The sequence below is a fragment of the Hyperolius riggenbachi genome, chromosome 6 (assembly GCF_040937935.1).
Source record: "Hyperolius riggenbachi isolate aHypRig1 chromosome 6, aHypRig1.pri, whole genome shotgun sequence".
Taxonomy (NCBI): Eukaryota; Metazoa; Chordata; class Amphibia; order Anura; family Hyperoliidae; genus Hyperolius; species Hyperolius riggenbachi.
In genome coordinates this window covers 147,380,853-147,394,624 of record NC_090651.1, presented here as the reverse complement: position 1 = coordinate 147,394,624, position 13,772 = coordinate 147,380,853, and the positions used below count along the sequence as shown (strand labels likewise).

General features: G+C 45.5%; 1 protein-coding gene across 1 annotated transcript in view; it reads right to left on the bottom strand.

Annotated features, from left to right (window-relative positions):
• Nucleotides 1-13,772, bottom strand: part of ZBTB41 (zinc finger and BTB domain containing 41) — an 82,145-nt gene that overhangs the window by 31,697 nt on the left and 36,676 nt on the right. Inside the window, exon 7 of the mRNA XM_068240056.1 lies at nucleotides 9,392-9,487. Within this exon, the coding sequence (XP_068096157.1) occupies nucleotides 9,392-9,487 (96 nt within the window). The remainder of the gene's footprint in view (nucleotides 1-9,391; nucleotides 9,488-13,772) is intronic.

Sequence of the window (13,772 nt, the reverse complement as noted above, 5' to 3'; positions counted from 1 at the left end):
GCCGGAACAAAAAGTTCCGGCCAGCGCTAAGGGCTGGATCGGAGGCGGCTGACGTCAGGACGTCGGCTGACGTCGATGACGTCACTCCGCTCGTCGCTATGGCGACGATGTAAGCAAAACAAGGAAGGCCGCTCATTGCGGCCTTCCTTGTTTATTCTGGGCGCCGGAGGCGATCGGAAGATCGCCTCCGGAGCGCCCTCTAGTGGGCTTTCATGCAGCCAACTTTCAGTTGGCTGCATGAAATAGTTTTTTTTTTATTTAAAAAAAACCCTCCCGCAGCCACCCTGGCGATTTAATCAGAACGCCAGGGTGGTTAATAACATATCAAATTATTTGATTTCATCAGCAAAGGGAGTGCATACATTTGCATAAATCAGCATCAATGCAGAATTATTTCCATCTCGTTGACCATCTCTATTAGTGACACGGCTACACATCAGGCTTTATTCTTACAGCATAGATGTTATTTAGTATATATAAGAGATTCCTGTGTACACATCATATATACAGTCACAATCAGATATGTATATCTGACCTTAAAAATACGGGGACTGCTTTATTGAAGCAGCACAAGTAACTAATTTTGATTGGTTTATTTCATTTTTGTGGACTAAGCACAGCTATTACTGTATATATACTGTATATATACATTATTTTTAATGACCATTATCTGAGAAATAGAACATTTTATCATATTTTCTATTTTAATTACAGTTACAAATTCATTAGGAGTCGGAGTCGGTGCATTTTTTCCCGACTCCGACTCCAGGCACCCAAAATTGCCCGACTCCACGACTCCGACTCCACAGCCCTGATGCGGGCTGCGGCGGCTGAGCGGCGAGTGACGTCGGGTGCGGCGTAGTTACAATGTAACAAAGTTGTTACATTGTAATAACTTTGTTACATTGTAACTGATAGAACATTTCCGAGGATATTGTGAGGGATCATTTATTTAAAGGGACAGGTAAGTATTAATGGTTAATTAAGAATATTAAAGGACTTTTTTCGTGGTTATGTTTTTTGTTCAATTAAAATACTTTTTCTAAGTGTTTGTGTGTTTATTTACTTTTAACTCTTAAAGGAAATGGGTAAGGGGTACAAGTACCTCTATACTCATTTCTCCTGGACGGGGGGGTGGGCATCTGGGGGACCCCTTTTTAAAGGGGACTCCCAGATTCCACCATGAACCCCCCCAGGAAATCGCGGCCTCCACCTCCACCGCCAATCGGAGGTGGAGAAGAGCCCCTTGTCCTTGGATTGGACAAGGGCTCGGAGGGAGAGGGGAAAGCTTGGCTGCCCCCCCCCTTCCGAGACCCCCCAATCCATGGACCATGCGGGCTGGTATAGTCAGGGTGCGAAGCTCCACGCGGCCGGTGCTCCGCATTCTGGCTATCCCAGCCTGCATGGGGGACAAGGGGTTAAAGGGGTCTGGGAGGGGGGACCCCACGTCGGTTTTTTTTATAATTTCCCACACTCAGAACGAAGTAAGTAAAACTCTTCCCACTTGGGGGAATCTATGAAAATAATACACTATTGTTATCTGTGCAAAAAAAACTGACATTTTCTGCATTTAAAAGACATTTTTGCCCTTGAAACTTAAAAATCGATTTTCTCAAAAACTATAAGGTCTTTTTGAAAAAATGTTTTTTCCTCTTATTCCCACTGATCTTAACGACCGCCTAACGCCGATAGGCGTCGGCGGGTCGTTAGTGGTTTCCCACTAACGGCCTTTCCATGCTAGTTCACGGAGGCTGTCTCCGTGAACAGCGTGCGAGCCGCCGATCGCGGCTCGCACACGTAATGTAAACACGCGGGGAAGAAATCCCCGCTGTTTACATCAATACGGCGCTGCTACGCAGCAGCGCCGTGATCGGAGATCGGCGATCCCCGGCCTCTGATTGGCCGGGGATCGCCGTCATTTGATAGGCTGAAGCCCATCCTATCCGGCGCAGGACGGATTTCCGTCCTGCGCCTCACACAGGGGAAGAGAGAGGGAGGTAAGGGGAGGGAGCGCACAATATCGCTGCGGAGGGGGGCTTTGAGGAGCCCCCCCGCAAATCACAGGCAGCCGGCGGCGATCGCCCTGCCTTTTACCTGATCGGTGCTGCGGGCTGGAGAGCCCGCGCAGCACTGATCATTAAAAATCCACGTGGTCCTTAAGTGGTTAATATACCCTAGGAATTTGATGTTCCTAAACTTTAAGCAGGCTTTGCTATTAACCGTTAAAGGGACACTTAAGTCAAACAAAGAAAATTAGTTTTACTCACCTGGCGTTTCCAATAGCCCGCTGCAGCTGTCCGGTGCCCTCGCCATCTCCCTCCGATCTTCCTGGCCCCGCCGGCAGCCACTTCCTGTTTCGGTGACAGGAGCTGACAGGCTGGGGACGCGAATGATTCTTCGCGTTCCTGGCCACAATAGTGCCATCTATGCTGCTATAGCATATATCATATACCATATAGCAGCATAGAGGGCGCTAATGTGTCTGGGAACGCGAAGAATCACTTGCGTCCCCAGCCTGTCAGCTCCTGTCACCGAAACAGGAAGTGGCTGCTGGCGCGGCCAGGAGGATCGGAGGGAGACGGCGAGGGCACCGGACAGCTGCAGGGGGCTATTGGAAGCCATAGGTGAGTAAAACTCATTTTTTTTGTTTGACTTAAGTGTCCCTTTAAAGTCGGCGGGTTTTTAAATGTATACATTTTTACTTTGAAACTTTAACATCGATTTTCTCAAAAACTATAAGGTCTTTTTGAAAAAAATTGTTTTCCTCTTATTCCTCCTGATCTCCTTAATATATTCTCCAAATTTGAGGCTCTTAGCATTTAAGGGAGCTTTGCTATTAACCCTTAAAGTCGGCGGCTTTTTTATATTATACGGAGCGTTACAGTTTAACGCGAAATTACGGTAGCGTTTAATGCGAAATTATGACATGAACGAAACGCGAAATTACGCGTTGAAAATTACGCTTACGGTATTTTCAATTACGATTTTAATGGCAATTACGCTACCGTAATTTCGCATCGTAATCGCAAATTTCGCATGCGTAATTATAGTAATGCGAAATTACGAAAATTTCGGCTCAACTCTACCTGTATCCTGACCCACACATATAACAATGGCTGGTATGTAATGGATTGTACAATTGATATTATATGTGCATTTTTTAACAGATATGTGTATGTACTGGGTGCCTCTGAGGAAGTGGTCTTTAGCCGTGAAACACGTGTCAGGCAGTCCTTTGTTTTGATGTGGAGTCCTGTATGTGGTTCTTGTGGTACCTGTCTGCAATCTAGAAGAAATTTGAACACTGAAGAATAAACGTTGATTGTTCATTTAAAACCCCGTTATATTGCATGTGTATTGTACAGGACATTGTTTAAGGGGTGGAACTACACTATTGCTGTTTTAAGTGATTGTGAATTGCTTTAATTCATTTGTATGTGAAAAATGTTTAGGGTGTAGTTTTACTATTTCGCCACAAGATGGCACCAGTAACTGTTTAATGCGACCTCCAAGCGTCCGGAAGGACGCTTGGAGGAAGTAGTAGGAGGCTGGGTACGTTTTTCTTTTTCACAATGATCGCGCTGCATAGCGGAAAAGCAGCGGATCATTGCGGGGCTTAGATCAAGGAACGGGAATGGATTTTCCCGTTCATTGATCTCCGGGCGAGCGGCCGGCGGCGTGTTTACCCGCAGGAATGCGCGCTAGAGCGAGCGGAAGCGCGGGCAGCGGCGGGAGCGCGGAAAGTACGGATTTCTCCGTCCCTGGGGGTTAAAGGATGGAAAAAGGGACGGAGAAATTCGTACGGGCGGGGGTAAAGTGGTTAATGTTCGGAGGAAATATGTACTTTGTGGAAACTCCAAGCACATGGAAAAGTCCTTTGTTCCAGGGCACAAGTCAGAAAACAATGCCCGCCAACCACCTTGGTCCTCATGGCTGGTTCTGATCAGGTGATGGCACACAAGGGAGGCTTATGAATCCTTGGCTTATGAATGATCAAGCTTTTAGGGTGGGATCTCATAGTTAGCACCCAGGCTAGACTGGGCGTTATTATATTTTTGGCGGGAAGGTTAAGTCGTCCCCCCCCCCAAAAAAAATGACACTTTCCATATTTCAGCCCACATTTCTCGCACACAAATAATAACAAATTCACAATCCGCAAAAAATATCATTCTCCTTGACACCAGACATGAATATTGTAGAACATGCAGTTACTGAGAAGTTTAATAACTCGGTGGCTGGGTATGTCAGCAGTATAAAATTGATATTAGAGTACTCAGCGGATGCTGACGAACACAATCATCATACAATTTTCATACCTGTCATAGGTAAGTTATCCTTTAAAGGGCAAAAATCATACAACACATTCATTTTCAATCTGCTACAATCGTGCCAGCATGTCTCAGTCATGCTGAGTGGAAAGCTTGCTTTTGGCCCTGTATAACCAAATGGTAATGGCATTTTCACACCTGATCTGCCTGGAAAGGAAAATCCTTTGTTCTACTTAATTTTAAGCCTCATCTACACGGGTAGATGAGGCTCCGATCCGGCGGCTCGATTAGCCGCCGGATCGCCTGTTCTGTGTCCCTGCCGCGTCCCCGCTCCGGATTCGATTCCCCGCTCGTCCCAGCTTATCTTCCGCTTGATTCCCTGCCATTGTCCCCTCGCGGGGAGCGAGCAGGGAATCGGCGGTGGGGAGATTCGTCCTGTCGGATCTTATCAATCGAGCCGCATCGGCGGCTCGATTGATAAGGAACATCGCCGCCGCATCTACGCGTGTAGATGAGCTTTAGACAAACACTGGCCTCCAGGACCACAGTTGTAATCCTATGAATCTATGAATAGAACTCTGTTATCTGCTGGGATAGACAGACTCCAACTTTGGCTCTGTACAGTTCCTAGACATGTAATCGAAATTGGAAACAATCTTAAAACCGATTGATTGCATTTCTTCCCGAATCGATTGTGTTTCCTCACGGATCGTCTGTGACACTTGGGTGCAATGTAAAAAGAACACTACCTAAAATATAAAAGATACATGCACACCAGAAGGATTGTACTTTGCAAAAAGTGAATATGTATTGCTCACAAAACTTCAAGGTTTAAATGACAGTTACAATCCCGATATGTACAGAAATCTGGCAAGGGATTGCATACAGATACTGCAACATGCAGGCAATGTACAACTGAATCAGTGTTTAAGCATCACAATATGAGCATACATATAACTGGTACATAAAGACCGCATTGTCGCAGACCAAAATCAGCCAAGAGGCCGTAGCAAGGAGAAATGTCCCTTAATACAACCTCAGGAGGGATCAATGAGCAAACAGTTACCCAACAACGTTGTTTGGTTGGCCAATACGTCTCAATGCACTTTCCACTGCAGATCTGGGTAAGAGTGTGAAGACTGGGAGGGCGGTGGGCAATGACACACAGACAGAGTAAGGGAGGAAATGATGTCAGGATTGGCTTCAAGATAGACAAAAGGGAAAATCCTAAGAAGGATTTTCTCTCTTTTTTTTTTTTTTTTTATTACTATAGACAAATCCCTAAAGTCAAAATGTGGACAGTGCAATAGATACATTGGGATGCGAAAGTTTGGGCAATCTTGTTAATCGTCATGATTTTCCTGTATAAATCGTGGCACGGTTGTCATTTAATTGATTCCAAAACCTTTAGAACTAATTATTGGGACTCAAATTGGCTTGGTAAGCTCATACACAGGTGAATCCAATTATGAGAAAGAGTATTTAAGGGGATCAATTATAAGTTTCTCTCCTCTTTTAATTTTCTCTGAAGAGTAGCCACATGGGGGTCTCAAAACAACTCTCAAATGACCTGAAGACAAAGATTGTTCACTATCACGGTTAGGGGAAGGATACAGAAAGCTGTCTCAGAGATTTCAGATGTCTGTTTCCACAGTTAGAAAAATATTGAGGAAATGGAAGATCACAGGCTCAGTTCAAGTTAAGGCTTGAAGTGGCAGACCAAGAAAAATCTCAGATAGACAGAAGAGATGAATGGTGAGAACAGTCAGAGTCAACGCACAGACCAAAACCCCTACACTATCATCTTGCTGCAGATGGAGTCACTGTGCATCGTTCAACCATTCAGCGCACTTTACACAAGGAGATGCTGTATACGAAAGTGATGCAGAGGAAGCCTTTTCTCTGCCCACAGCACAAACAGAGCCGCTTGAGGTATGCTAAAGCACTTTTGGACAAGCCAGCTTAATTTTGGAATAAGGTGCTATGGACTGATGAAACTAAAATTGAGGGCATTATGCATGGAGGAAAAAGCACACCGCATTCCAAGAAAAACACCTGCTACCTACAGTAAAATATGGTGGTGGTTCCATCATGCTGTGGGCCTGTGTGACCAGTGCAGGGACTGGGAATCTTGTCAAAGTTGAGGGATGCATGCCCAAACTTTCGCATCCCACTGTATGTTATGTAAGTAGAGTAAGTATTTATCTGCTTATGTATGTGGGTGTTTTTTTTCTCAGGTAGTATGGCTGACAGCTCCACTTAAATGTTATCCAATGCAGCTGCTAAAAAACTATGACACACAAGGGCAAAAGGAAAAAACACACGTGTCTGTGTGAAGTGGGTGAAAACAGCCTTGGTCAGAGGTACTTCAAGGAAGGATATCGACTATTTGCGGACTAATTGTTTAACCATTTGCAAAGATGTTCACATAAATCCAGTCAATACAATCATTACAACAATTATCACTGTGGAAAATAATTACTTGATCAACACTGTATCAGCCCTTAAAGGGACACTTAAGTAAAAAAAAAAAAATGAGTTTTACTCACCTAGGGCTTTCAATAGCCCCCTGCAGCTGTCCGGTGCCCTCGCCTTCTCCCTCCGATCCTCCTGGCCCCGCCGGCAGCCACTTCCTGTTTCGGTGACAGGAGCTGACAGGCTGGGGACGCGAGTGATTCTTCGCGTTCCTGGCCACAATAGCGCCATCTATGCTGCTATAGCATATATCATATACCATATAGCAGCATAGAGGGTGCTAATGTGTCTGGGAACGCCGAGAATCACTCGCGTCCCCAGCCTGTCAGCTCCTGTCACCGAAACAGGAAGTGGCTGCTGGCGGGGCCAGGAGGATTGGGGTAGACAGCGAGGGCACTGGACAGCTGCAGGGGGCTATTGGAAGCCATAGGTGAGTAAAACTCTTTTTTTTGTTTGACTTAAGTGTCTCTTTAAGTGACCATTTACTGTATTGTCAAATATAACATTTTCTTTAAGAGGCTTCCCTCATCTTCCTCCATCGCTGTCACCCTTGAAAAGCTGCGTGTCAGCAGTTTAGTTTGTGCATGGGCACTAGCACGGACATGCTCAGGTTCATGCTCTGGTGGAAAAAGCCAAGCTCGATTGGGTCTGTGCTACTATGAATGCGCGAGCCGTCTGTATCACGGACTCGATTGGGTTTGGCTTTTTCCACCAGTGTCTGAGCAGGACCAGGATACTGCACAGGTGCTGTGCGGCTGCGCATTAGGGGTCTCACTGCTGGATTGAGCCGGTAGAAGCCACTAGAGCAGTGCTGGGGCAAACTACTGCCCACGGGCTGTATCTGGCCCATTGGTGTTTTGAATCCGGCCTGCCAATACAGGGCAGGATTCCTCGCCTCCCTTCCTGCAGAGTTCCATGCTATGCGTAATGATAAGTTAACTCACCCACTTTCCAACGGTAATCTTCATGGCCACAGCAGCGTCATAAGACTCGCTGTCTATACGTGCCAGCGTGTCACATGGCTCTGCTGTGGCCTTGGGGATCGATGCTGGAAGATGCGATGGGTAAGTTAAAAACAGGGCTGTGGAGTCGGTACAAAAATCTTCCGACTCCAACTCCTCAGTTTCTGAAACCACGACTCCGACTCCAACTCCGACTCCGGGTACCCAAAATTGCTCAGGCTCCGACTCCTCGACTCCGACTCCTTAGTCTAATACTTAACAGGGCTGTGTATTTTGTACAAAAATCATGCGACTCCGACTCCTCAGTTTCTGAAACCACGACTCCGACTCCAACTCCGGGTGCCCAAAATTGCCCCGACTCCAATTCCTCGACTCTGACTCCACAGCCCTGGTTAAAAATATTATAACCAACCGCTCGTAATCTTGCAGGGAGGAGGAGAGGACAAGCATGTGGGCCACTAGAGGAATGCGACCCATAGTGGAAAAAGTTTTCCCAGCCCTGCTTACTTGCCTAAGAATAGTGAAGCCTCCCATCTTCAGGCCACTTTCCTTTCCCAAGAAACTCTTTAAGATCGTGTCTGCACTGGTGGCGGTGCTACACTTGTGCGAGTACAGCCGCGCATGCACAGTAGCACACAGCCACTCATGGATGAGCTGCACTAGTGCATACAGAAGACTGCTGCCACTATACCATATCCAACAAGCTCGTTAGGTATTGTCCGTGGGGTCTGTGCAGGAAATGATGGGGGGGCCAGGAGGACGTGAAAATCCTTTGCAGGATCCAGAGACTTCCCTCTTCTTAGATAAATATCTCATTTTTCTTTTTTTTACTCTGCCTCCGGTACACTTTAAAATGTGAAGAAATGAATAGCAAAACAACTCTCTGTTCACATCAGACAACCATCCAATCATGTGCAGGTACATTTTGATGTCTTAAAGTGAATGGGAACCGTTTTTTTTGTTGTTGTTTTCAATAGCTTATCCATTACCTATTTCTCTCCTGTGCTCCTTAAGTCTCCTTTTCATATAAATTACTGCAGCCTGGCACCCGAAAACTAATTTATACATATTTGACCAGTTTGGTCGAATATAATCCTGTTGGGAGGAGGCAGAGCTTATTTCCATTGCTCTGCCTCTCCTCCATCATGCATGCCCATCAACCTCTCCTTTCCCCGCCCCTCTGAGCTGGCATCCCAATGACGCGCAGCTCCCTGGTCTCACTGACAGAGCGCGCATACTGACGCTGCACAACACAGGCAGCGCTGTCAGCAGTGTAGAGGATGCATAGTTCTACTCGGGGAAAAGGTATGAGCTCGGGGGAAAAGTTATGTTAGAACTATGCAGCATTTCATGGTCTCGCGCGACTTTACCAACGCTAACAAAAAGGAAGAGGCTGCTGACCCAGAAGAGAAGGGCAAAGGTCAGCAGCCATCTTGGATAACATGGGCATCGGTGTTGGGGAAAAATAAATGGATCCAGGGGCAGGGGAGCGGCGAAACTACAGTGAGGTAAATGCTATGATCATTTTGAACACGTCCATGTGTTTTTTTTTTTGGTTTTTTTTAAATTTGATTCCCATTGGCTTTAACATTTCTCTGCACATGACTTGATATTTAGGTCTATACAAGATCATTTCCCTACCCTTCACTTTACAACTTTTGGTAGTAAGTAAATAAGGTTTGGTACCTGTATGAGCTACCATGGCGGAAGTTCTGTCCACAAATACTGCACAGGTGTGGCTTTTCTCCACTGTGAATTCTAAGGTGCTCTTTCAGTGTTGTTCTAAAACAAACAAAAACATAGCTGCATAAAAATAAAATCTGTACAACTGAATCCACTATATGACACTTAACCACTTGAGGACCTAGGGCTTTTCCCCCCTTAAGGACCGGCCACTTTTTTTCCATTCAGACCACTGCAGCTTTCACGGTTTATTGCTCGCTCATACAACCTACCACCTAAATGAATTTTGGCTCCTTTTCTTGTCACTAATAAAGCTTTCTTTTGGTGCTATTTGATGGCTCCTGCGATTTTTACTTTTTATTATATTCATCAAAAAAGACATGAATTTTGGCAAAAAAATGATTTTTTTTAACTTTCTGTGCTGACATTTTTCAAATAAAGTAAAATTTCTGTATACATGCAGCACGAAAAATGTGGACAAACATGTTTTTGATAAAAAAAAAAAAAACATTCAGTGTATATTTGGTTTGGGTAAAAGTTATAGCGTTTACAAACTATGGTGCAAAAAGTGAATTTTCCCATTTTCAAGCATCTATGACTTTTCTGACCACCTGACATGTTTCATGAGGGGCTAGAATTCCAGGATAGTATAAATACCCCCCAAATGACCCCATTTTGGAAAGAAGACATCCCAAAGTATTCACTGAGAGGCATAGTGAGTTCATAGAAGATATTAATTTTTGTCACAAGTAAGCGGAAAATGACAATTTGTGACAAAAAAAAAAAAAGTTTCCATTTCTTCTAACTTGCGACAAAAAAAAAATGAAATCTGCCACGGACTCACCATGCCCCTCTCTGAATACCTTGAAGTGTCTACTTTCCAAAATGGGGTCATTTGTGGGGTGTGTTTACTGTCCTCGCATTTTGGGGGGTGCTAATTTGTAAGCACCCCTGTAAAGCCTAAAGGTGCTCATTGGACTTTGGGCCCCTTAGCGCAGTTAGGCTGCAAAAAAGTGCCACACATGTGGTATTGCCGTACTCAGGAGAAGTAGTATAATGTGTTTTGGGGTGTATTTTTACACATACCCATGCTGGGTGGAAGAAATATCTCTGTAAATGACAATTTTTTAATTTTTTTTACACACAATTGTCCATTTACAGAGATCTTTCTCCCACTCAGCATGGGTATGTGTAAAAATACACCCCAAAACACATTATACTACTACTCCTGAGTACGGCGATACCACATGTGTGGCACTTTTTTGCACCCTAACTGCGCTAAGGGGCCCAAAGTCCAATGAGTATCTTTAGGATTTCACAGGTCATTTTGAGAAATTTTGTTTCAAGACTACTCCTCACGGTTTAGGGCCCCTAAAATGCCAGGACAGTATAGGAACCCCACAAATGACCCCATTTTAGAAAGAAGACACCCAAAGGTATTCCGTTAGTAGTACGGTGAGTTCATAGAAGGTTTTATTTTTTGTCACAAGTTAGCGTAAAATGACACTTTGTGAAAAAAACCAATAAAAATCAATTTCCGCTAACTTGTGACAAAAAATAAAATCTTCTATGAACTCACCGTACTACTAACAGAATACCTTGGGGTGTCTTCTTTCTAAAATGGAGTCATTTGTGGGGTTCCTATACTGTCCTGGCATTTTAGGGGCCCTAAACCGTGAGGAATAGTCTTGAAACAAAATTTCTCAAAATGACCTGTGAAATCCTAAAGGTACTCATTGGACTTTGGGCCCCTTAGCACAGTTAGGGTGCAAAAAAGTGCCACACATGTGGTATCGCAGTACTCGGGAGAAGTAGTACAATGTGTTTTGGGGTGTATTTTTACACATACCCATGCTGGGTGGGAGAAATAACTCTGTAAATGGACAATTGTGTGTAAAAAAAATCAAAAGATTGTCATTTACAGAGGTATTTCTCCCACCCAGCATGGGTATGTGTAAAAATACACCCCAAAACACATTATACTACTTCTCCCGAGTACGGCGATACCACATGATTGGCACTTTTTTGCAACCTAACTGCGCTAAGGGGCCCAAAGTCCAATGAGTACCTTTAGGATTTCACAGGTCATTTTTGTTTCAAGACTACTCCTCACGGTTTAGGGCCCCTAAAATGCCAGGGCAGTATAGGAACCCCACAAGTGACCCCATTTTAGAAAGAAGACACCCCAAGGTATTCCGTTAGGTGTATGGCGAGTTCATAGAAGATTTTATTTTTTGTCACAAGTTAGTGAAAAAATGACACTTTGTGAAAAAAAAAACAATAAAAATCTATTACGCTAACTTTTGACAAAAAATAAAATCTTCTATGAACTCGTCATACACCTAACAGAATACATTGGGGTGTCTTTTTTCTAAAATGGGGTCAGTTTGTGGGGTTCCTATACCGCCCTGGCATTTTACGGGCCCAAAACCGTGAGTAGTCTGGAAACCAAATGTCTCAAAATGACTGTTCAGGGGTATAAGCATCTGAAAATTTTGATGACAGGTGGTCTATGAGGGGGTGAATTTTGTGGAACCGGTCATAAGCAGGGTGGCCTTTTAGATGACAGGTTGTATTGGGCCTGATCTGATGGATAGGAGTGCTAGGGGGTGACAGGAGGTGATTGATGGGTGTCTCAGGGGGTGGTTAGAGGGGAAAATAGATGCAATCAATGCACTGAGGAGGTGATCGGAAGGGGGTCTGAGGGGGATCTGAGGGTTTGGCCGAGTGATCAGGAGCCCACACGGGGGAAATTAGGGCCTGATCTGATGGGTAGGTGTGCTAGGGGGTGACAGGAGGTGATTGATGGGTGTCTCAAGGTGTGATGCAAGCAATGCACTGGAGAGGTGATCAGGGCTGGGGTCTGAGGGCGTTCTGAGGGTATGGGCGGGTGATTGAGTGCCCTAGGGGCAGATAGGGGTATAATCTGATGGGTGACAGGGGGTGATTGATGGGTAATTAGTGGGTGTTTGGAGGAGAGAACAGATGTAAACACTGCACTTGGGAGGTGATCTGATGTTGGATCTGCGGGCGATCTATTGGTGTGGGTGGGTGATCAGATTGCCCGCAAGGGGCAGGTTAGGGGCTGATTGATGGGTGGCAGTGACAGGGGGTGATTGATGGGTGGCAGTGACAGGGGGTGATTGATAGGTGATTGACAGGTGATCAGTGGGTTATTACAGGGAAGCACAGATGTAAATATTGTCATGGCGAATTGATAAGGGGGGGGGGTCTGAGGGCAATCTGAGCGTGTAGGCGGGTGATTGGGTGCCCGCAAGGGGCAGATTAGGGTCTGATCTGATGGGTAACAGTGACAGGTGGTGATAGGGGGTGATTGATGGGTAATTAGTGGGTGTTTAGAGGAGAGAATAGATGTAAACACTGCGCTTGGGTGGTGATCTGATGTCGGATCTGCGGGCGATCTATCGGTGTGGGTGGGTGATCAGATTGCCCGCAAGGGGCAGGTTAGGGGCTGATTGATGGGTGGCAGTGACGGGGGTGATTGACAGGTGATTGACAGGTGATCAGGGGGGATAGATGCATACAGTACACAGGGGGGGGGGAGGGTGATCAGGAGGGGGCAGGGGGGGGGTAAAAAAATAGCGTTGACAGATAGTGACAGGGAGTGATTGATGGGTGATTAGAGGGGGTGATTGGGTGTAAACATGGGTCTGGGGGGTGTCCAGGGGGGGTCTGAGGGGTGCTGTGGGCGATCAGGGGGCAGGGGAGGGGGGGGGGAAATCAGTGTGCTTGGTGCAGACTAGGGTGGATGCAGCCTGCCCTGGTGGTCCCTCGGACACTGGGACCACCAGGGCAGGAGGCAGCCTGTATAATACACTTTGTAAACATTACAAAGTGTATTATACACTTTGTATGCGGCAATCGTTGGGTTAACATCCCGCCAGCGCTTCCGTATGGCCGGCGGGATGTTGCAGCAGGTGAGCGGAGACAGGCGCCGGTGGAGGATCGCGTCACGGATGACGCGATTGCTCCGCCCATGCCCCTACAAGGACCGCCGCCATTTGTCTATATGGCGGTCCATGCGGGGTCCACTTCCCGGCCGCCATTTGTCAATACGGCGGTCAGGAAGTGGTTAAAGAGACACTGAAGCGAAAAAAATATATGATATAATGAATTGGTTGTGTACTATGAATAATTACTAGAAGATTAGCAGCAAAGAAAATATTCTCATACTTTTATTTTCAGGTATATAGTGTTTTTTCTAACATTGCATTATTCTATAATATGTGCAGATTACACAACACTCAGCATTCAAAATGATTCTTTCAGAGCAGTCTGTGAAGTAATGACCTCTCCTCTAGCAGAGAAAAAGTAAACAGTTCACTTACAGTTGAGATAATAAAAGTCAGATAACAGCCCTCTC